Genomic DNA, 23,319 nt, shown 5'->3' with positions numbered 1-23,319 from the left:
TTATTAGTTTTTATAAGCTGACAGAATACAGGAAATAGATCACCGCTCCCTAAGAATCAGAGAGGCAGTGCGTTCATAAAAGGATCTTGTTCAGATATATTCAGTCAACATTCCCCCGTGTCCCACCCTCCGCCACCCCACCCGGTACCCTCCCACATCCCCGCACGGTGTCCACAGTGTCCATCAAGAGGAACTTAGCAATTAGAAGAGCCGCATGTGTACCTCTTCACCCAGAGTCAGGTAGGGCACGATCTATGTCGGTGGCACGAGGCGCCGGGGGGTCCAGCAGTAGGCCCCGGTATTCCGCCCACTTCTTCCAGACCTTAAAATGTTTCGTAGGGCACCCCCTAGCCTCAAATATTGGGTGTTCCAATCCCATATTATAGTCTAAGCCCCGTTTCCATACTTCCAGCAACGGGGCTCGAGGTGCCTTCCAGGCCCGGGCGATATCTCTTTTGGCCACGACGAGGCCCAATAGGAGCAGATGGCGTTTATACACATTCCCCCCCACTTGTTCCATAACATGCAGGAGGCCCAACTTCGGTGAACGGGGAAGCTCCCAGCCCAGCACCTCCTCCAGGCAATCCCACACTCCGGACCAGAATCTCTGCAGTCGCACACACTCCCACACCGTATGAAGAAAGGAACCCGTCTCACTTCCACATCTCAGGCACTCCGGGGAGTCTATCAGCCCCGCCTTCCACAGTCGTTCCCTCGTATAATATGCCCTATGGAGGTACTTAAATTGAATAAAGCGCAAGCGCATCGCAATCGCAGCCCCCCTGGGGGCCTCAAGGGCTTCTCTCCAGTCCTCCTCCTCCAACCTCCCCAGCTCTCCCTCCCACACCAGTCGCAGTTTATCAAGGGACGGGGAACAGTGGGTAACCAACGTTCGATATATGCTAGAGATTTTTTTGGTTTCCAATTCCCCCATGAATAGTTTAGCTTCCAGGGGACTGAACTCCGGTAGAGAGGTCAAGTCCGCTATAGCGGCGGTCAGGGCGTGTCGGAGCTGTAGGTATCGAAAAAATTGAGACTGAGGCATATCATATTCGTCTCGCAGAGCCTGAAAGGATTTAAGGACCGAACCCTTCATGACGTGGCCCAGCGCCGAGACGCCGATAGCGTCCCAGCCCTCAAAGCCACGCAGGGACGCTAGAGCCGGCAATCTCCCATTGTGCCACAGCGGGGTCTCCCCCGTCAGCTTGTTCCACCATCCCATGCGTTTGAGCGCCTCGCGCCACACCCGAAACACCGTCTGGGTGACCGCCGGGAGTCTTCTCCGGAGGGCCGCCGAGTATAAGACAGTATGGAGCGTGTGCGGATCCATCAGGTATCTCTCCAGAGCATAGGTCGGGTCGCCCCGATCCCCATACCACCAGTCATTGAGGACCAGCAGGTGCGAAGCTTGGTAATAAGACTGGACGTCTGAAGTAGCCAGCCCCCCACAATATGTCGAGAGGAAGCAGGTGCGGAGTGCCACCCTCACTGCCCCCCCCGTCCATAAACACCGACCCAGATCCGAGTTCACTTGTCGAAACCATTGCGGCGAAATAGGATACGGGTGATTCTGTAGTTGGTACAGGATACGGGGCAGAGCTACCATCTTAAAGATGGCCGAGCGTCCATAGACATTAAGGGGCATCCTGGACCATATGAGCATATCCGACCGTATTTTATCCCACACGGGGAGCACATTGCGGGTCCACGAGACTCCCGGAACATTAGTCAGAAAGATTCCGAGAAATTTCAGGCCTCCTGTCGCCACCTGGAGGGCCGAAACCCAAGGACCCAGGGCGCCGCCACCTCCCAGGGCCCACAATTTCGACTTCTGCACATTGAGCGTGAGACCGGACACCTCGCCGAAGATGCGCATGATCTCCAGGACTCTAGGACCGGATCTGTTCAGGTCCGTAAGAAAGAAGAGGACATCGTCCGCATAAAGCGCAATTCTGTCGGACGGGCCCCCCGTCCATTCAACCCCACGCAGCTGTGCATCCACTCTCACCCACGCCGCCAGTGTCTCCATCGCCAGAGCAAACAGGTACGGTGAGAGGGGGCATCCCTGCCGGGTACCCCTGCCTATCAGAAATGAACCGGATACTGCTCCCGCTACCCTCACCGCCGCCGTCAAGTCAGTATATAGTAAATGAATGTAGGACAGGAAACGCGGGCCCAAATTGAGGCGGAGAAGGAGCACCCGGAGATACTGCCAGCTCAGGGAGTCAAACGCCCTATCTATATCTGCTAGTAAAAGGGCCGCTGGGATACCCGCCGCCCGCGCCGCCTCCACCACTAACTGCGCACGTCGGATGTTATGTCGCGTCGCTCTATGGGGCATAAAACCGGCCTGGTCGGGGTGAACCAGGTCCGTAATGTAGGGGAGAAGGCGCTTTGCCAAGGCCTTGGCCAACACCTTCGCCTCAAAGTTAAGCAAGGAGATCGGACGATACGACTCAGGGCGATCCGGCGGCCTCCTCGGTTTGCAAAAGACCACCACCTCCGCGTGTCGCCAGTCTGTCGGCAGACACCCTCAGTCCCTGGCCGCCTCCAGAGCCTTCCTGTAACGCATCCCCAGTTGGAGATTAAACGTTTTCATGAATTCACATGGGAAGCCGTTAGGCCCAGGGGCCTTTCCAGAGTTCAGCTCACCCAGAGCCTCCCCCAGCTCCTCAGCCGACAACGGGAGATCCAGACGGGCACGATCTTCGTCCGAGAGCGCCCGGGGCGGGAGGTCCGCCAGGAATTTGTCAATCTCTTCCGCCGGGAGAGACTCCCGGGGGGCATATAGTGTCGCGTAGTACTGCGCAAAGGTTTCGGCCAGGACCGTTGGGGCCACAATAGGACCACCCATTTCGTCCCGGAGCCCCGGCAGGGGTTGGGCCTGAAAGGTACCCTGGCACAGCCTGTAGAGCATCGTGCTGGATTTGTCCCCCCATTGATAAATTCTACTCTGTGTAGCTAGCCAAACCTGGCGGGCCTCATCCAATAATAAGGAGGAGTATACCTGCTGATGATAGAGCAACTGCCCCACTGCATCATCACTACCACCCGACGTGCTTTCCGCTTCTCGGCTACGAACCTGACTTGCCGCCTCCGCGAGGGCCAACTTGTGGGCCCTCCGGTTCGCTGCGCACCACGCGATGTCTACTCCGCGGAGCACCGGCTTCAGGGCCTCCCACTGGGTCATGGCGTCCGTTTCCGGGCCATCATTCTCAGTCCAGTAATGCGCTATCGCCTCCCTCATGTGAGACTGGTAGTCATCACGCTGCAGGTGCCACGTAGAGAGGCGCCAACGAAACGACTGTCGCTTCGCATCTAAAAGCAGCGTCAAGGAAATCGGAGAATGGTCCGACAGGCCCCTCGGAAGTATTGAGGTAGAGCCCACTCTCCCTATCCAGGGCTGGGGGACAAAGAGGTAGTCGAGGCGAGAGAAGGATTTATGGACTGCAGAGACAAATGTGTACTCACGACTACATGCATGCTGGTATCGCCAAGCATCTATCCAACCCATCCCCTGCACCATTCTGCTCAGTTTCGTGGCAGCCTCAGGCAGCAGACCCACCCCAGGCCTATAACGGTCCAATCTTCCATTCATCACATCATTCCAGTCCCCACCCATGATAGGCCACACATGTGGAATTTCGGCCCAAACATCAAACAGTCGCTCTATCAGGGCCTCTTGCAGCGGGGGTGGGACATAAACACTGCCAAACACCATGGGCTCATCACCCACCATACCCTTGACCAAAGCAAACCGACCATGCGCATCCAGCCACTGTGTCTCGTGTGTATATCGTACTCTGCGGTGAATCAAAATCGCAACCCCTCTGGACCCCCTCGCAAACCCCGCGTGGAACACCTGGTCGAATCCATATCTACGCAGGCTAAGGGTTTTGGTGCCCATAAGGTGGGTTTCCCGAAGGAGCAAAACATCCGCCTTCTCTTTCTTCCCCATTCGTAGCACCGCACCCCTCTTAATTTTATCGAGCACCCCTCGCACATTCCAGCTCAAAATGCGTAATGAAGCTTGAGGGGGTTCCATCTCCTGACCATCAACCGCCATCAATAGGCCAGAACTGCAAACTTTCGGGCATCAGAGGCCACACACTTACAGACACCAACCTCCCGACTTCCGTAGACACCGTGCATAAACTAATTCTACCCCCCCAACACCCTCCACACCCCCTCCCCCCCTACCTACCCCCCACACCCACCCCCCCTTCCTCAAACTGTGACAACAACCCCCCACCCCATACCTCAGCAACATTGAAGTACCTGTCGCGGCGCAGGCAGTCTCGAACCCCCAACGGGAGGCCAGATACTCACTGCTCCAATGGATCCCTCCCAACTACCCACTAAGCGTCAAACAACCCCCACCCAACGCGCGGGAACGAAATCCGGGAGAAGGCCCGCTCTCTCTCGAGCGTCTCCCGACCCACAATCCACCCACCTACAAACTATCATGTAGAAACAGTTCAAGTGGCATGTCCGTAATCAGCATCTGCCCCCCCCTCACCACCATGGAGCCTTCTCGGCCCCTTCGGGCCTTAACAGTAGCCAAGTATAATGCGGCCCAGGGTCTCAAGATTTCAGGGGGGAGGAGGTTGGCGCATCTGCTTCCTCCTCCGGCTCCTCTTGGGGAGGCGGGCGCTTCTTGGAACGCGACCTCCAGTTGCTCCTGCTGCGTGATCTGCGTGGCGTCTTCTTAGGTTCCGTCGTGGATGAAGAGTCCGAGCCCCGTCTCGGCGGGGTATGCACCTTAACACGCACTGTTTCATCTGTCCACTCAAATACTTCCTCTGGAGAATTAAAAAATTGAGTGCGAGATTGAAATACCACTCTCAGCCGGGCCGGATAGAGCAGGGCATAGGGGATTTTCAATTCCCGTAGGCGTGCCTTCGCTGCAGTGAAAGATTGCCGCTGCTGCTGGACCAGTCTAGTGTAGTCGGGGAAGATGAGGATTTTGTGGTTATCGAACATGAGAGGGTCCTTGGCGCGGGCCTGTCGCAAGATAGTGTCCCTGTCGTGATAGTTGAGCAGTTTGGCTATCACCGCGCGGGGACGAGCACCGGCAGGCGGCTTCGGGAGTAAAGCACGATACGCTCGCTCTATGACGAAGCAGCGCGACATGGAGTCCGGCGGAAGCCAACCCTCCAGCCACTGAGTCAAAAACACCTCCATGTTCCCCTTCTCGCAGTCCTCCGGAAAGCCTACAAAGCGCAAGTTATTTCTTCTGGCCCGTCCTTCCGCGTCCTCCACTCGCAGCGCCAGGCCTTTTTGGATCCCCTCCATGGCGGCTACCTTCTTCTTGAGGATCACCACGTCGTCTTCCACTTCCGTAATCCTGGTCTCAGTTTCGGTGATACGGGCCACCGCGTTGCGTAGATCCTGTCGAAGCAGGGTAACATCTGCTCCGACCGCCCCTATCTTAGCATCCAACATGTCCCTTGATTGCGTGATTGCCGCCATCAATGCCGCATTGTCGGGTCCGGAGCCCTGGTGACCCCCGGTGGCCCCGGCACCCCCACTCGGCCCAGCGAATTTATCCATCGGGCCCTGCTTCGAAGGGCCCCCGCTGTTGCCTCCCCTAGTCATGGCGCACTCCGGGCCCTCGACGGTTCGCTAGGGAGACCGGGGTCCAATGGCAGCCCCAACCGTCCACGTGGAGGCCAAGGATAGGCACCCCCCAGTCAGGCCGGTGCGGTCCAAGGCACCTCGACGATTTGACCAATGTCACTGTCCTCACAGTCCCAAGAATCAAGCCAACCTCGTGTTAGAGCCAGCGGGCGGAGCGCGGCAAGGTCCTCAGCCTCATGTATCTCCAGCCGCAGCCCAGGTCTCACACCGCACTTCCCCGGAGGAGATGCCAAGGCGTTCGCCTAGTAGTAGCCAGACGCTCCTCAGGGCTGTCCCTCCCTGCCAGTGTAGGCCACCGCGGCCCGGCACAACCGCCGAAGGATGAGTCCTGTCCCTCCAGGACCGGTGCCCCCGGGAACCGGCACAGGACAGCCAAACGATGCAGAGAGGGGGGGGCCGGAGGGGAGGGGAAAGCGAGGGACGGAAGGGCAGCCGCCCCCTGGTGCTCCAAGGCCCCCAAGCCCCACGGTCCGAGTCAGCCGCCGAACGGGGCCGGGGTCGGCCTCCGGAGCGTCCCCTCCCCCACTAGGCCTCGCACCACGCCATCACCCCTTACTTGTTCGAGCACCGTCCGTGCTCCGGGCGCTCCGCCCGCAAATCACTGGTCCCGCAGCCTCATCGGCCTCCACACTGCTCGCACGCCAGTTGCCGGTCTCACGGCAGGGGCGGCACTTCTTGCCCCGCCCCTCCCCGGCGTCGCCTCACTTCCGGGCGGGCCGCCCTCAAAATCTAGGCCCCGGCTCTGGTGCTCCGCGTAGGCCTCACCGCCGCCACAGCTCCACACCGCCGAAGGAGGCAGAAGACAGCAAGCTAGGGCGCTCAAACCGCCGTTGAGTCGTCCCCTTCTGCTCCCGCGGACAGCCACACACTTTGGGGCAGAATCAGGTCGGGGGAACGCAGGATAGCTTCAAGGATGTGTAGCGGCGGGACGGAGCTCGTTTAAGCCACGTCCGCCATGCTTGCCGTCTTGGCCACGCCCCCCCACAACAACCTATTTTTGCCTACACAAGAGAAAAAACTCTGGGAGAAATTTTGAAAACTACTGGAAATAAACCACAAAACGTCCAATTCAAAGGGACTCAAGCATGCAACAATTGCAATAACATAATTCCTGGAACCAAGATGGCACACCCTAGGAAGGGTACTACCATTAACTTGAAAGTCACGGCGACATGTGATTCTAAGAACTTAATTTACCTTTTAAATTGCCCTTGTGGCATGGTATATGTAGGAAAGACTGAGAGGAAAATAAAACAAGGTTCCTCGGTCTTGAAATTATTGACAAGATAGAAGGGAGAAACAACACCAACTTCTTACTCCAAGGACAGAATGTATGGATTCGCAAATTGGATGCGCTCAGACCGCACAAAATAAATGACAGGATGGAGTTTCAATGCTATTATAAACATAGAACTCAAATTGACCCATGTCATCCATTTCTGAACGTATAATTTTTGGATATCTTTACCTTTAGCTATGAAGATGCATTCTTCTTTTACTTTAATGTTCAAGATTTTTGACTCACACTTGGTGTGTTTTATCCATGACTTAAATTCTAAAAAATGTTTTCAGATCACTATGTTATGAACCTTTTTGGTTATATCAGGTTATATATTTTTCATTTCCAAGGCGGCCAACATGCTAGATATTGTCCTACTTTAGTTTTACTAGTATAACACTGGCTTACACTTGCTTTAATTTTCGTATATTAGCTATTTTTCATGACTGACATCACTGATGTTATACATTTATTTCAATTTTTCATATATTTTCATGATGATAGACAACACAGATGTTCAATTTCATTTTGTTTGCACAACACTGTTATACACTTTTTTATTTTCTAAATACCTTGTCGTTTTAAGATAACACCAACATGCATATATTCCTCCCTCCATTCAAGCTCCCTTTTGGTAACATACTTGTTAAATTGCCTTTTCCATCAAACTTATTTTCATACAATGATTACTAACATGGGATTTCATTCAATATGGCTGACATGCGTTAGATTCAGCAGAGTCCTTTTTTATGTAGATTAAATCATATGAGATTTCGTAAAAATGCCACACTAATGGCTGACGCCACTAACAGCTTTGAACAGGAAGCGAGCACTTGATTACACCCTTGACGAACTCCGGCTATCTCAACTTCTGAGTAAGTTTTCGTCAACTCATCCAAATTAATTACCAGGGTAGTTTCTTAAAAACCGTCTTGAGACTTAGCCAGTATTTTCTGTTTCACTATGACCGCGTAGGCTATTCACCTAATAATCCTTAAATAACCCGTGATTCCACCCATGTATCGTTTGTGTATGCTTCCGCTTTTTCAGTAAACCGCTATGCATGCTTCACTTTTTCATTTGCGTCGTTCACTTTTGACTAATGCACCAGAGCACGCTGCTTGCATTGTTCATGCAAGCTTTTGTTTATCGCTGTCACGCCACCTAACACGCTTCACTTTCGTGTAAGAGTATGTCACTTTCTTTTTAACGCACTAGAGCACTGTGCTTCACATCGGGAATGCCGGGCCCCGGGGGAAGCACAGTCGCAGACTAGTCTTCCCCCGGGGTCATTCGCGCTGATAGGCCAGGTAGGGGAAAGGGCGGAGTTAGGGGGTGGGGTATATAGGCGCAGGGGAGGAAGGGAACTTCCTCTTCCTGCGCCTGGCACCATCGGGAGGGTCACGAAAGGGAGGTTAGTGGTAGCTTAGTGGTTTTAGTTCAGGATAGTTGGGTGGTCTTTGGGGTCGGCTCAGTGAGCGCCGGGGGCTGTTTCACGGCAGCCGGGGCAGTTTTGACACGCCGGAAGCGTGCACTTTGGCGCGATGTCGGGTGTCACGTCACAGGAGGTCCGGGAGGCCTTGTTGTTGCTCACGCGGGCCGGGCGGGACGACCTGCTCCGCCCGGGGGTTTTGGGCCAAGCGTGGGTGGGGGCCACCAGGGGTACTCGCGCTGCCTCGGCCGGGGTGTCGGCCGCGGTGGTGGCGTGTCAGGACGACGAGCCTGACACGGAGGATTTGTTTCTGGAGCGGGGGGGGGGCGGAGTGCACAGGGACATGGCGAGGGGCGGGAAGCGGACGAACCTGCCCCCCCGTGCTTACCCCCAAATTGAGTTCGCGCCTGGGGCGACTGGGGCCGCTGTGGGGCCCGTGCCTCCCGCGTTGTCGCTTCTGGACCCCCTGCAGGTGCCGGCTGGCACCGCACAGGGGGCGGGGCAAGAGGATGCACCTTCTGGGCCTGCACCTGAGGTGGGGGTGGCCCCGGGTGGGGCCAGGGCGTCTGGGTCCGGGGAGCGGGCTGCTGCTAGCACTCCTGGGGTTGGCATGATAGGGGGCACCCCCGGGGAGGTCAAGGGTCAGGAGGAATTTGCCCCCCTCGACCTGTCCACAAGTTCCAGGGCGGGCACCCCTGCCCCGGCGGGTCAGGCGGCGGTGGGGCCCTCGGTGGGCGGGGCCGGGCGGCCCTTGCTGTTTCCGATGCCGGGAGGGCCTGGGTGGGCCCCGGGGTTCTCGCAGGTGGGTTTCTTCCCCTCGGGGGCCGACTTTTATGGCTATGGCCCGCCCCCGCCTCCCCAGATTTGGGGTGCAGCTTCCTGGGAGGAGAGAGCGAGGGGGGAGAGGATCCTGGAGCAGATCCGGGAGGCCCGGCGGGCTGAACAGGCCGGGGCCAGGGTGAGTGCAGTTTGGCACCGTGATTTTGACGAGTGCCCTTCCCCGACCTCTGAGGAGGAACGGGAGGCGGTGAGGGAGGATGAGCTCAGGAGGGTCAGGGCCAAGGGGCCTGTGGAGGACCACCCTCCGCAGAGAGTCATGGTAGGCGTAGGGACGGCCGGGACGGCTTTGAGGCCCGATGGTGCCGGGGCCCACTCAGGCTGGAGCGACCTGAGGGGTGGGAGGGGATCCAAGCCGGCGGCTGCTGGCAGAGCCCGGGGGTGCCTGGCGGAGCGCAAGACGGCTCCGAAACGCAGGACTGAAGTAGCAGGGCAGTCTGCGGCGGCTGTCCCTCCTCCGAGGGCTCGGGCCCCTGCGGCGCGTGTGCAAGTGGGCGTGCGTGTACCGAAGAGTGTCCAGAAAGGTGTGAAGAGAGCGGTGAAGGAGGTGGAGAATGTGCGTGTGGATCAGGAACCGGTGCTTGAGTTGGATTATGGCACGGAGAGTGATGACCTGGAGGAGGGGGAGGTGCGGGATGACTTGGTAGGCTTAGGGGGCGCTGCGGACAACGGCGACCTTGGTGTTTTGCAGGCCCCGGCGTCGACGAGGAATACGACACGGACGACGGTGGTCCAGGTGGCGGTGCCCAGGGGACGGCCCAAGGAAAGGACGGAGACACTCACAGGTGAGGGTGCATGGTGGGCTGCCTGGGATGACGGTCCCCGGAGTGGGGAAGGGCGCAAGAGGGCTTGTAGATCTGTGGGAGTTGGGGAGGGGTCTGTGAGGGAAGGGGAGAAGCCATCGGGCAGTCCTCCTGAGGATGGTGAACAGGTGGACGGTAAGTTGGTGACGTTGGGGGTGCAGACGGACAAGGTGGGGGGAAAGGAGGAGAAGGGTGTGAAGTTACCAAAGAAGCTGCCGTACATGGGGCTGGCTATGCCACTGGGGTCCCACCTGTCGGAGAAATTGAAGGAAGGGATTTGGAAGCATGAGTTTGTGGACGTCTTTAAGTTGCTGCACAGGGAGGTGCAGGCGAAGGAGGGGTCCAAAGAGGAGGAGTGGGAGCTGACTAGGCGCCCTAGGGTGCCGGTGACAATGGAGAATTGGACGTCGGCGTTCTTAATCTTTGCCAGTGTCTACTGCCAGAGGTATTTGGATAGGGCGATTGCGCTGTTCAAATACATGGATATCATTCGTAAGGCCCAGATGCAGTTCGGGGGGTTTGCATGGCTGAGCTACGATGAGGAGTTTCGAGCCAGGGTCAGTGCGAATCCGGAGAAGAGCTGGGGGGAAGTGGACCAGGAACTCTGGGTGCAGTGGATGGCGTTGACGCACTCCACTGCGTCCACCCATACTGCCAGTGGCCTGCCGGTGGTGTATCGGTCCTTTCCACCGCGTCCCGCCCAAGGTGGGGCGGGGGGAGGCTCGGTGCCCAGCACCATCGTCTCTGGACAGCAGTCCAAGCCGGGAGGTGTTTCCACGGGGGTTTGTTGGAGCTACAGCAGAGGGTACTGTTCTCGGTACCCCTGTAAGTTCAAACATGAGTGTTCCAAATGTGGTGGGAAGCATTCCCTTACTCAGTGCCTTACCCTCACCACGCCCTCGGAGCAGTGGAGGAACGCTAGGGGGCGGGGACACCCTGGACAGAAGGGCGCCTACTCCGGTTAGCGTGGAGGCGATGGCCCCTTGGCTCTCTTGTTACCCGGATAGGGAGGCCGCGGCGCGGCTTTTCTGGGGGTTCACGGAGGGCTTTAGGGTGGGCTATCAAGGTCCTAGGGAGCGACGTTGGGCCGACAATTTGAGATCTGCGAATGAACTGCCGAGTGTAGTGGCTGCAAAGCTGCAGAAGGAGGTGTTGGAAGGTAGGGTGGATGGCCCGTTTGCTGACTGGCCTTTGTGTGATTTGATCGTCTCTCCATTGGGGGTGGTGCCGAAGAAGGAGGAGGGGGAGTTCAGGTTGATCCATCATCTGTCTTGGCCGGAAGGCCAGTCGGTGAATGGTTTTATCGCGGAGGAGGATTCTAGGGTGCTCTATGCGTCGGTGGACAACGCGATCCGGCTGGTGAGGGTTTGTGGTCCGGGGGCGGAATTGGCTAAATGTGACATCAAGTCGGCCTTCCGTCTGCTGCCTATTCACCTGGCGGATTTTTCACTACTGGGCATGCAGTTTGGGGGGGCCATCTACGTGGACAAGGTTTTGCCCATGGGGTGTGCCGTTTCCTCTGCCCTGTTTGAGCTCTTTAGCACTTTTCTGCAGTGGGTCATGGTTCGGGTCAGTGGGTGCCGTGAGGTTACTCACTACTTGGACGATTTCCTCTTCCTGGGGAGGGCGGATTCCGGGGATTGCGGCAGGGCCCTGTCGCATTTCCAGGAGATGGCCTTTCGTTTCGGGGTGCCTCTGGCGCCGGAGAAGACAGCTGGTCCCAGCTGTTGCCTCACGTTCCTTGGGATTGAATTGGACTCGGTGCAGTGGATGGCGCGCCTCCCTGCGGCCAAGGTGGCAGAGATACTGGCATGCCTGGACTGGGCGGTTGGGGAGAAGCGGATTCCTTTGCGGGCAGTTCAGAAACTTCTAGGCTTTCTCAACTTTGCGTGTAGGGTGGTGCGGGCAGGACGGACGTTCTGCAGGCGGCTCGGCATGGCCATGTCGGGGGCAGTGCTTCCGCATCACAGAGTCCGGATTTCCATGGGAGTGAGGGCGGATTTGAGGACATGGATGGCTTTCTTGCAGGATTTCAATGGTGTGTCCCTGGATTTTGATGAGGAGAGGGCGGTCTGGCAATGCCAAATTTACTCCGATGCGGCTGGGTCGGCGGGGTTTGGTGTTTTCTGGGACGGGAGGTGGTGTGCAGAGGTCTGGCCGGCTCCATGGTTGACACAGGGGAGGAGCATTGCCTTCTTGGAATTCTTCCCGTTGCTGGTGGCACTGGAGGTCTGGGGGGAGGAATTTCGGAACAGATCTGTGCTTTTCCATGTGGAAAACATGACTGTGGTGGAGTTGGTGAATCATCAGAGGGCACGGGACCTGAGAGTGTTGCGCTTGTTGCGGAGTTTCATGTTGGCGTGTCTGCGGTTGAATGTGGTGTTTCGGGCTAAGCATGTCCCTGGAGCGAATAATGACATTGCGGATGCTTTGTCTCGTTCGCAGTGGCAGCGGTTTTGACGCCTGGCACCGGGAGCGGATACTTGCAAGACCGAGCTGCCGGCCGGCATCTGGGCCTTGGGGGAGTGAGGATGATTGGACTGGTGGAGGGTTCGCTGGCTGAAACTACAAGGAGGACGTATCGTTTGGCATGGTCGGAATTTAGTGCTTTCATGGGCTGGAACGTGGATTGCGTGGTGGGAGCTGAGTCTGGTGTGAGGCAGGGGCTGAGACGTTTTGTGTTGGTTTGTGTGGACAGGGGTTTGTCTGCGGCTACAATCTCTGGCAAATTGGCGGGTATCTCTTTTTACTGTGTGCTGTTTCTGGGGTTTGATCCGACCAAGGATGTGATCGTGAGTAGGATGTTGCGGGGTTGGGGCAGGGAACGCGGGAGTGGGGGGGGGGGGGGGTAGGCTGCGTGAGGCAATCACTTTTGAGTTGCTGGTTCGGCTGGTTGGGGTGTTGCCGGATTGTTGTTATGACCTGGTTGAGGCTGGCCTTTTCCGTTTATGTATGGTGTGGATGTTTTTCGGGGCTTTCCGGGTTTCGGAGTTGTTGGGTTCGAGGAGGTTGGCTGGCAGGTTGTTCGAGGAGATTCGGGTGGATGGGGGCCGGCTGGGGATTTGGTTGCGGTGCTCGAAGACTGACCAGTTGGGCAGGGGTAAGTGGGTGTGGCTGAATGAGACTGGGGGCGGGGTAGCGTGCCCGGTGTTTGAGTGGCGTTGTTTCCTGAGGTCAGTGAGTGTGGCGCAGGGGGAGATGTTTGTTCATGCCTCTGGCGCGAGAGTGACGGCGGGCCAGTTGCTGGCTGTGTTGCGCAAGGCTTTGCGGAAGCTGGGGCTGGATGCTTCTGGGTTCGGGACTCATTCGTTCAGGATTGGGGCTGCGACAGCTGCGGCCAGGCTGGGGTGGTCCTGGGACAGGATAAGGAGGATTGGGCGTTGGAAGTCCCGCTGTTGCGAGAAGTATGTGAGGAAGTGAGGGTTGACTGTGAGGTTGTTGTTCAGCATGTCGTTGTTTTCCTGTTTCTAACATCTTTTTCTTCGTAGGTTGCGTGGGTGGACCGGGCAGTAAGACGGTGACTTGGATTGTTGGGCACTCCTTCGTGCATTGGGCGTCTAAATATGCGGAGCGACAGATTTACGGCCGTAACCTGGGACTGAAAGGACACTTGCACGAGGTACAATGGTGGGGCAAAGGTGGCATGCGATGGGGGGCACTACTGCCCTGGCTCGCGAAGATGCTCCCACAGAGGGGATGTCCTGATTTGTTGATCATACATCTGGGGGAGAACGACCTGGTGCAGCTGTCTGGTTTGGCACTTTTGCAACTCATGCAACGGGATCTGGATGTGTTGAAGGGCAGGCTTGCAGGGACCTGCATTGCCTGGACGGAGTTGGTCCCCAGGAAAGTGTGGAGAGGGGCTATGAAACATGGGGCGATCGAGAAGGCACGAAGGAAGCTCAACAGGGCCATGAGACTTTACTGTGGCGACAATGACATTAAAGTAATTGCACATGAGGGGATTCGACTTGCGGAGCCGTTAGTTTTTAGGGACGACGGGGTGCATTTGTCACAGTTGGGCAATGCTTATTACATGATGGAGATGAGAGATGTGGTGAGCAAGTTGTGGAATGAGGCTATCTGGTGTCCCAGGGTATGATTGCGGGCGGGTAGCGGACTGGGTCCCCTTGAGAGGGGGGGTGGGGCAGTGAACCGCCCTACAGGGGGTTCACTGGTTGGCGGTACTTGAAGGGACAAGGGGGTCAAGAGCGGGCACACCCATCCCTTGGGGGGGGAGTTCTTAGGGGGGATAGAAGCGTGAATGGCAGGACGCAATGAGTGGGCTGGATGACAAATGATTGAGGGGCAGGAAGAAAGCATGGTATGGAGCCTCTAGGGCTTTGTGAGGAGGTGGAACGAGTGAAACGAGTGAGAGGGGAGTGTGAGTGGGGGTTTGATGTTATTACCCGTTTATGTTTACTGTTTTTGTACAGATTACGCAGTTTCTGGTCTAATAAAATGGCCTTTTACGCTGACACTGCGTGGTCTGTTTATTGCGCGATGCCGGGCCCCGGGGGAAGCACAGTCGCAGACTAGTCTTCCCCCGGGGTCATTCGCGCTGATAGGCCAGGTAGGGGAAAGGGTGGAGTTAGGGGGTGGGGTATATAGGCGCAGGGGAGGAAGGGAACTTCCTCTTCCTGCGCCTGGCACCATCGGGAGGGTCACGAAAGGCCGCCCACCCACCCGGCAGTTGGAGGTGGTTTGTAGGGCTGGTCGATGGCGTTGCCAGTTTAGGCCAGAGCTGCGTTAGGCGGTACTTGAAGGGACAAGGGGGTCAAGAGCGGGCACACCCATCCCTTGGGGGGGGAGTTCTTAGGGGGGATAGAAGCGTGAATGGCAGGACGCAATGAGTGGGCTGGATGACAAATGATTGAGGGGCAGGAAGAAAGCATGGTATGGAGCCTCTAGGGCTTTGTGAGGAGGTGGAACGAGTGAAACGAGTGAGAGGGGAGTGTGAGTGGGGGTTTGATGTTATTACCTGTTTATGTTTACTGTTTTTGTACAGATTACGCAGTTTCTGGTCTAATAAAATGGCCTTTTACGCTGACACTGCGTGGTCTGTTTATTGCGCGATGTTTCTTTTTAACACACCAGAGCACATTGCTCAATATCGGGCATGTTTTCATTGCAAATTTGTGATTCCTCCTTAATACTTCAATCAAGTTCTAAACATTGGCCATTTAAGCACAGTAACACCACTTGTACCATATCCTTTACATGGCCACCGGGCTTTTCTAACACTGTCTGATTAACTTTGTATTTGTCAGTCCATGATCACAATTGTTTATTTAACGCTCCTTTGACCTTATAGCACTTTACCTTTCATTTCACCAATCGTCTAGCCAGCACACTTATCAGACTTTGAATTAGACTTCATGTTCTCACATTTCATGAATGGCACGATGGTTTCTTCCATGCTTCATGACATTTTTATTTAACTTTAGAGTGATCACTGACAAAGGGCACCCTGCCGAAATGCATTGGATTTTGGAAATCTAAAAAGGATGATAATGATTGCATTTTCAATATCAAACATTAATGGATTGAATTGAAGTTCATTACATAAAACTGATTGGATTGAAAATATCGACTACTGTTTCATTCAAAAGATTACACAAATTTCAAATTCCCTAGTGATATAGCGGTCAAGATTGTGCATAGGGGGATTCAACCCAATGTAGGTTGGACCATTGATTCAGTTTTAACCACGCTCTCGATCAATGAGGGATACCCCAGGAGCACATCAAGCTTTAACCACCTTCATTTAACGCAACACCAGAGGCTGTGCACGAGCACAGACCCGTCATAGTACTAAAAGAGGTCATGCAGATGGTTGAATCAGGTTAGCCGAAAGAGAAAAACTTGCCTGACGAGTTACAGATATTTTGGAACGCTAAACTGATACACCCCCCCCCACCCCCCTCCCCTTTGTTTCCGTCAACGCATAATTGCTTCGGAGCACTTAGCTTATTTGGGCTAGACGGCTACCAAAAGGAGATTAAGAGAAGATTTCTGGTGGCCAAAAGTGGACAATGAGGTTAAAAGTTTTGTTCAAAGATGTGAGAAGTGCAAGGTGAGTGATAAAGTGTTGAGAACCGAAGGTACAGAAGAATCTGCTGTAATTTGTAAGTAGAGTATGGCAGTGTGGATTTTCTAGGATCTTATCATGTTCTTCCCAACTGCAAGAGGTATTTTATTGTCATGATAGATAATTTATCCAGATGGGTGGAGGTCAAAGGTGTTAAAGAACCTACCACCAAAAACGTGATCAGTTATTAGGTCTCGCCTGGCGAAAGCAGCGCATGCACGTGCGTCCAAATGGACAAAGATGGCTGCTCTCGCCATCCACAAAGCTAAACATGCCCGCGTAGGGATAAAAAAACGCACGCGCATGTGAACAGCCCAACACCATCTTTGTGCACACGCACGCGCATTTTTTTGTCTTTACGCATGCATGGCGGTGTGCTTTCGCTTTCCCAGACAGGCTGAAAGGCCCGGCGGCATGCTGAGGAATCCGCGGCGGCGTGCGCAGCCACCGCTTGACCCCAGGACCTGTTGCGAGGCTTCCCGCGAGCATTGCTTGTTAATGCCTAGGAGGAAAAAGTCTACATTTGAACCTTTTGGTGTTCTCTTTAATTAATCTGAAGGACACGCCTGGGGTAGTGTTGGATTTAGCAAGCCTGACAGCAGAATCCTCATGGTACACTTATGATTTATACAGATAAAGCCTATAGACTTTTTTTTAAAGTGTGAATTGTTTGAGAAACATTGGCCGTTTTTGGAGGAAAAGCCAGGGGCACTATAGGTGTGTGTGCACTTTCTTCCCACTCTACCAGTCACTTTGGCATCCTAGGTGCTTACAAAGAGGAGAGATACAGTGGAAATATGTGCCTCACAGGTGATGGAACATTGCTCTGTGAGATCATGTAGATCTCATCCAAGGGGCCTTGTGGTGCATTATTAACTGCTTCTTGCTGCCGCCGCAAAGGGCCAACTAAGACAAACTTAACTTAATTTATGAATAATCAAGAAGGTGGTGATAACGTCTACCCGCAAATACATGGGCAGAGAAGGCTGAATGAGGGCAGAGTCCATCGGCACTAATGGAGAAGTATAAGCAGGTTTGGGTTTTGTGTGGAGAAGTGACCAGTGACTCAGGGCTATGTGAACGCCCGCGGCAGGCTTGCACTCCTTACATATCTTCAGAAATAGCACCCACATCAATCACATGTGTGACAGTAAGTGAGCGAGCAGACAGTCCTCTCGTAGGGCAGGCATGGGAAATTAAAGAGCCTCTCACGCTTCGCCCCTCAATGGCTGCGGCTCCTTAAGGGCACAAGCGCCTTTTAATCCAGACACTCAGACGAGACGCGTTACACGAGCTTCCACGGGAAATGACAGTGGCAGCCAAGGATGCGCAGCCACGGGACGGAAGAGTGTAATCCAAACCGGAAGTAGCAAATGGCTGGCAAAAGTGTGGAGCTTGGCAAGGCAAGTGCCGAAGCTGGCAAGGCGGTTCTGTAGGGCATCAACACAGAGACAACACCAACACACGCCAAAACAGCAATTATTTATCTGGGGCACCTCTTGGTCTATACACAAAAAAATAAAACCAAAGGCTGCTGCTGGGAATAGAAACAAGCATTTACAATGCAACGGTCTCGCCCTTGCAAAGGTTAGAGCTATTGGCATTGTAAATGACAACATTTTTATTTATGTGTTGGTTTTGAAAACAGATAAATAAATGGCATTGTTATTTACAATGCCAATAGCTTATTCTTTCGCAAATGCTGGTATATCTCTCGTAAATTTTGTATAATCCCGAGTACAGCGATTATACCCAAATTAAAGAAATAGAAAAAACATCTATGTCTTTCATTTTGGTATAATCGCGGCACCTGCGCATTACTTTTAAAATGTTATAAGTAAAGCATGGTTGACGCGATTATACTAAAATGAAAGAAATTAAAAAAACATATATTTCTTTCATTTTGAGTGAATATCGGGCTGTACTTGGAGGCGGAATGTCGCCAGAATAGCAAAGAAATTACATGATAATACATAAAACACATATATTTGAGAATAAAATGTTAATGTTGGAATAATGATGAATGATAATTAATATCAAAAAAGTAATAATTGTACCGGTAGCAGTAGTTATTGTATTGTTGTAATTTAATAAGTAGAGGTTACGTTAAGTAGAGAGTAAAAGGTTTCTTTTCCAAGGTCTGTGTGAGTGGACTTTTTGCGCTCAGCCTCTGGCCTCCGCCGAATTCTTGTCACATCAGAATTAGAGCAGATTCCACTTCCTGGCCCGGACTCATAATGTCAATATAACATGGCATGGTGTGGGATATGTAGTTCTAAAGACTTCTCAGGACTCTGTGAAGAATTGATTAATTATATATAAGGCTCGTGATTTAATTCGAAGACGGAAGGGCCTGCCTTTCATTCTTCAGAAGACGATACATTGAGTAGCATACAGTTGAATAACAGCAGCACTCGTTACCCACAGTGCCAGGAATCCCCAAGACTGACAGCAAGAAAGATGTGACAATAAATAGATAAACAATATATCTATGTTCGCCACTGTGGTTGATGATTTGACAGTGATGTGTATCGATCTGTACTTAAAGTGCACGGCCCAAAGGAATGTCGTGTGTTGGTTGAGTAGGTCAACAACTGAAGCCAAGCTGTCCGACGGAGTGCGCACTGCATTCTTGCAGCAAGTGCAGCTGTGGATGCGGGGGAGGTTGTCAACGAGTTCCACATTTTATCCCTAAGGATGTGCAAGCCGCACAGCTGTTCCTAATCGGGAAGTGTCGATGTAATTCGAAATACCTGACAGTCAGGGCATCGCGCGAAGGAATGTCTTTGAGTCGGGGCAGCAGTGTAAACACGCACCCTGCTGTCAGTGTCACACGGCGGATACGCTGCCCCAGTCATATCGGATGGCCCTTGAAAGAGGCCCGTGTTTAATGACACTGGCGGAGACACACGCACCTTTCCCCGCCTCATTGCTCTGCGTGGTAGGTGGGTGGGGTGGGCGATAACCAGCCACTGGGTGCAGGCGCTCGCAGCCCAGAGGCAGAGCGTTACCAGCAGCGGACTGCAGCCTCCTTCCTGGGCGGCTGGCAGTAGGGCAAGGCTGTCAAACACCCCGCGTGTGTTGTTTCGCAACCTAAATTGCGCCCTATTCAACTAACACAAACAAAAATGTGCATTAGTTACTTTATACGCGGGTATAAAAACACACGGACAGGAAGTGTAGATCTGTAGCTCGGGCCAGGGCAAGAGCTGCGTTGTTTGAACCCACACTGAAAGCCCTTCCATTTCAAGAGTTTTCATTTCACAACATCTCTTCTTCCCACAGCCCTTGTCGAATTTAGCATTAGTGAGCAAACAAAATACAAGAGGAGACGAGAAAACAATCACCGCCGCAGCCCGGAGGAAAACACCGGAAGCAGATGCCCGGCCCGCCGCCTGGTTGTGGGCGGGGCCGGGAAGAGGTGTGTCCACTCCCACTGCCTTGCGGAAGCTTTGCCTGTTGTGACCGGAGATGCCGTGCCAGCCATGGCGGGGGGTCCCCTGCAGAAGAGGGAAGCCCCCGCTGGAGAAGGAGAGACCGGCCCGCCGCCGAGAGCCAGCCGACCCGGTGAGTTCCGAATAGAGAGGAGGGGCGTGAGGCCTCATGTATGCGGCGGCCGGGGGCGCTTCTATGTATGCGGCGGCGGGGGTGTGGGGGGGGTGGTGTCTCTGTATGTGTGTGTGCGTGTGTTTGTGTAGATGCGCTCCTGCGTGGGTGCGGCGGGGGGGGGGGGTGCGCGCGTGTCTGTGTGTGTGTGGCCCTTCCTGCCTGCGTGTGCATGTGTGTGTCTGTGGCAGGGGATGTGCACGGCGCCGGCTGGGCGTGCGCGCTCACGAGGTCAAATCTCGGCCTGCAAAAGCACTTGGCACTTTGCAGTCCTCATTCCCCTGAAAGTAACAGCATTAGTTGTCTCGCCCTAGACAGCAAAGCTTCGCTTTGCTTTCGTCTAGGTGAGACCTAAAAAAGATATAATTAGCTTTTTACTGGCCCACTCGTTCTGGGATGGAGAGGCGATTTGCTTTAGAACTCCACTGACAGCGGATTCTAATGCTAGGGGGTTCAATTCCAAGCAGACAACAAAACACTTTTGGGCTTGGAATTATTTTGTTAAAATTATCAAAATTGCCAATGTTCAAAAAGGCCTTCAACGTTTCCTAAACACAGCTAAAATGCACACAACTGTGCGTGTATGCTTACGTTTTTTATTTGCTCTGAAGGACAAAGAAGAGTGTCTGACAAGCCCATCTGACATTGTCTGATAAATCTATATTTAGGTGACGGGACATTCAATTTCATTTGAAAAGGATTAACAGAACAATCCACTGAAAACGAATGTTAGCAAATTCACGAGGCTTCATTAAACGGAAGGGCTGCAAAGAACCATAGTCCTGTGTTTTTAAACTTTCCATTGCATGCCACAAATTGGATAATCCATTGGGACTATATATCCTCACGGTAGAGTAATGATATTGGGATACCAGTCCAAAACCACACATCTTAATAAACAGGAAAACATTAGACTGTAGAAAAAACATGTTAAGCCCATCGTAAACATCACTAACAGACATTATTTGAAAAGTTTCAATCTAAGTTTACTATACAGTATTTATATAATTTTCCTCTTTCATTTTTTTTCAGATTTGCGAAATGCCCGTGATAATATATTCAAGAAGTTACGCACAATTACGCAAAGGAGAATCCGACATTTAACGCTTCCTGGCATCTATATAGAAAGAGTGAATGATTTAGTGCTTAAAAAATGTTTTTAAATATATATTAAATACAAGTAATACTAGCAGCCCAAGCCATTCTTATAGATTTGGAGGCTCAACCAGTCTGAAATGTCACACTCGTAGCAGTGTAATGGTTAGTAGTTTGTAGGTACTTCCATTGGCAGGGCTGACCGTGGCAATAGGTGGTGGAAGCTGTGGTGGCCTCCTGACGAAGGCCCTGGAACTCTTTTTTTGTCTTTTTTTTTTTAATTAAGCACTGCTTTTCTTTCTCTGACACCAAAGTGAGAGGATTTTGTAAGCACCAGTCCCCGTGTTAAACCAATAAACAGCCAAAGACATTGCTTGACCTTTGACCTCCGTCTTAGAAGCACAGAAAATATGACAAGATAAAGACAGAATTTAAAGACGTCTTTATTTATTGCTTTGACTTTTGAGACAAACCAAAAATAGAGTCGCGACCCATAGTTTGGGAAACACTGAAATAGACCAATTTTACCTGCCTCAATATGCCACAGCCAGGCTAGTTTCGGAAATGAACAATCATATTATCCAAGCTGGAAGTTTTCTTTACTGGATGCCTTTCAGGCAGCGTATTAAATTCAAAATGCAATGCCTCATCTATAACTGAATCTGAAAACTGGCTAACCCAAACAATACCTAGGTTGCAACCTGAATGTACATTTAGTAGAAAAATGCCTTATAATACCAAGGGTAGAACACAAGTGAAATGGTGCTTGGGTGATATACCATCTAGAGACAACCTTTACAATTTTATTCATAGTAACATATAGGACAACCCCTTGCTAAAGGTGTTTAAAAAAGACCTAAAATGCATCTCTTTTAGGTAATTACTTAAATCCACGCCAAGAGACTTTTGGATAAGTGGGTAGATAATAAACAGAACTAATCAATCAATCACTTGTGAATGTAATTTTCAACAGAAACTAACCAAGCTTCAAATGTTTATTTAAAAAAGACTCAAGCTGCTGATCACAAGACTTTCTTTGTTGATGCAATGAGGCTAATAATTTAAAATCTAAGGAGGCTTACAAGGAGGTGCTGCATATGGATCAAAGTGAAGCCTTCAGTTGTGGCATAAGAATGTTTTCAGGATGAAGCATGATGAAAAGTTCTGGTTTTAAGAGTTGAAGATTTGTTGCCTTGGAAATGCTTCTCATACTTGTAGAGAATGATAAACAAGTAAATTATATTCTTGCTGGAAAAATTAGTAGTGGTTCAGGTCAGCAAAATCAAACTGGCCATTTACGCTAAGGCACTGCTCAAGATTGTTTTTCTTTGTTCCCAATTAAACTTTTCAAAGATCTAACTTGCCAAGAATCAAAAACAGTAGACAATGTATTTTAAAGCTATTTGTTTCCAAGACCCAAGAAACATAAGATTACAAAAAACACTCTCTCAGTCTTGGAGCCTGATTAACAGAGAGAGGAGAAATCTCTGGATGCCTTATTTATTTATGCATTGCAGAGAGTTTGAATGTATTTGACAGTACCCTCTGAGGGTGGGACCTCATTTACAGAAATGTAAGGCACTCACACAACATCTGGTGAATTGTTGTTTTTCCTAAGACTACACCTGTGGAGCCTCAATAATGTAGATAAACTTACAGATAATTTACATTCAAAGGACAAAGAAGAGGCAGGTCGGAATGCGAGATGCATAACTGCAAGAGTATCCTGGATACATTTGGAATACAAAAGTATTCCACTTCAAATAAATTACTGTGGACTAGCCAGGAGAGTCATTTAGATCTACACATAAACCCAATATTGTGACCCAAAACATGTTGTCTTTTTTCTACAAATGGTACAACTGTCCCCACACTGATTATAGGGGTCTTCTACTTATCCTATCATCATCCTGCCTCTAGTGGTAATCATTACAAAAGGGGGTGGTGGTTCGGGATGGACTGTTCCCATGAGGCACAGGGTCAGACTGATTTGCATGTAGCCATGTCTGAACTGGGGTGGCAGAGTAGGCTAAAGAACGGTGATGGATTAAACCCAGATCTTTTGACTGGGTGTGAGTGTTTGATTGGTTCGGATGCTCCATCCATCACCACCCCCTTTTGTACCGCTTTTGGCCGCCATAAGTGTGGCAGGGTATGCTCAGACGTGAGTCCCTTGCTCACTTTGCCACTGGATTCAAGCAAGCCGGGCTGAAGACGGCTGTAATGCCAGAAACCGGTCCTCGGAAGCTTGCTTCCGGTCCAGGGAAGGCATGGCTTGGCAGTTCGGGCTGGACTGTTCCCATGAGGCACAGGGTCAGACTGATTTGCATATAGCCATGTCTGACCTGGGGTGGCAGAGTGGGCTAAAGAACGGTGATGGATTAAACCCAGATCTTTTGACTGGGTGTGAGTGTTTGATTGGTTCGGATGCTCCGTCCATCACCACCCCATTTTGTACCTCTAGTGGTAATCATGGCAAGAGTAATATATGTTAGTGGGGAGGTGAAATTTTGTCATTACTGTTCTAAGCTCGGAG

The 23,319-nt window shown here is 52.3% G+C and overlaps 2 protein-coding genes across 2 annotated transcripts in view; one reads left to right on the top strand and one right to left on the bottom strand.

Annotated features, from left to right (window-relative positions):
- The window catches only part of DCAKD (dephospho-CoA kinase domain containing), a 299,574-nt gene that overhangs the window by 232,216 nt on the left and 44,039 nt on the right, over window positions 1-23,319 (bottom strand). The window lies entirely within an intron of this gene.
- LOC144756516 (uncharacterized) lies at window positions 10,213-14,093 on the top strand. Its single transcript, XM_078646310.1, has 2 exons — window positions 10,213-10,696; window positions 13,480-14,093. The coding sequence occupies exons 1-2, from the start codon at window positions 10,213-10,215 to the stop codon at window positions 14,091-14,093; spliced, it is 1,098 nt and encodes a 365-aa protein (XP_078502436.1).

Source organism: Lissotriton helveticus, chromosome 5_1, assembly GCF_964261635.1.
Source record: "Lissotriton helveticus chromosome 5_1, aLisHel1.1, whole genome shotgun sequence".
NCBI classification, from domain to species: Eukaryota; Metazoa; Chordata; class Amphibia; order Caudata; family Salamandridae; genus Lissotriton; species Lissotriton helveticus.
Note: the sequence above shows the minus strand (reverse complement) of the source record. Positions and strands in the feature narration are given on the sequence as shown.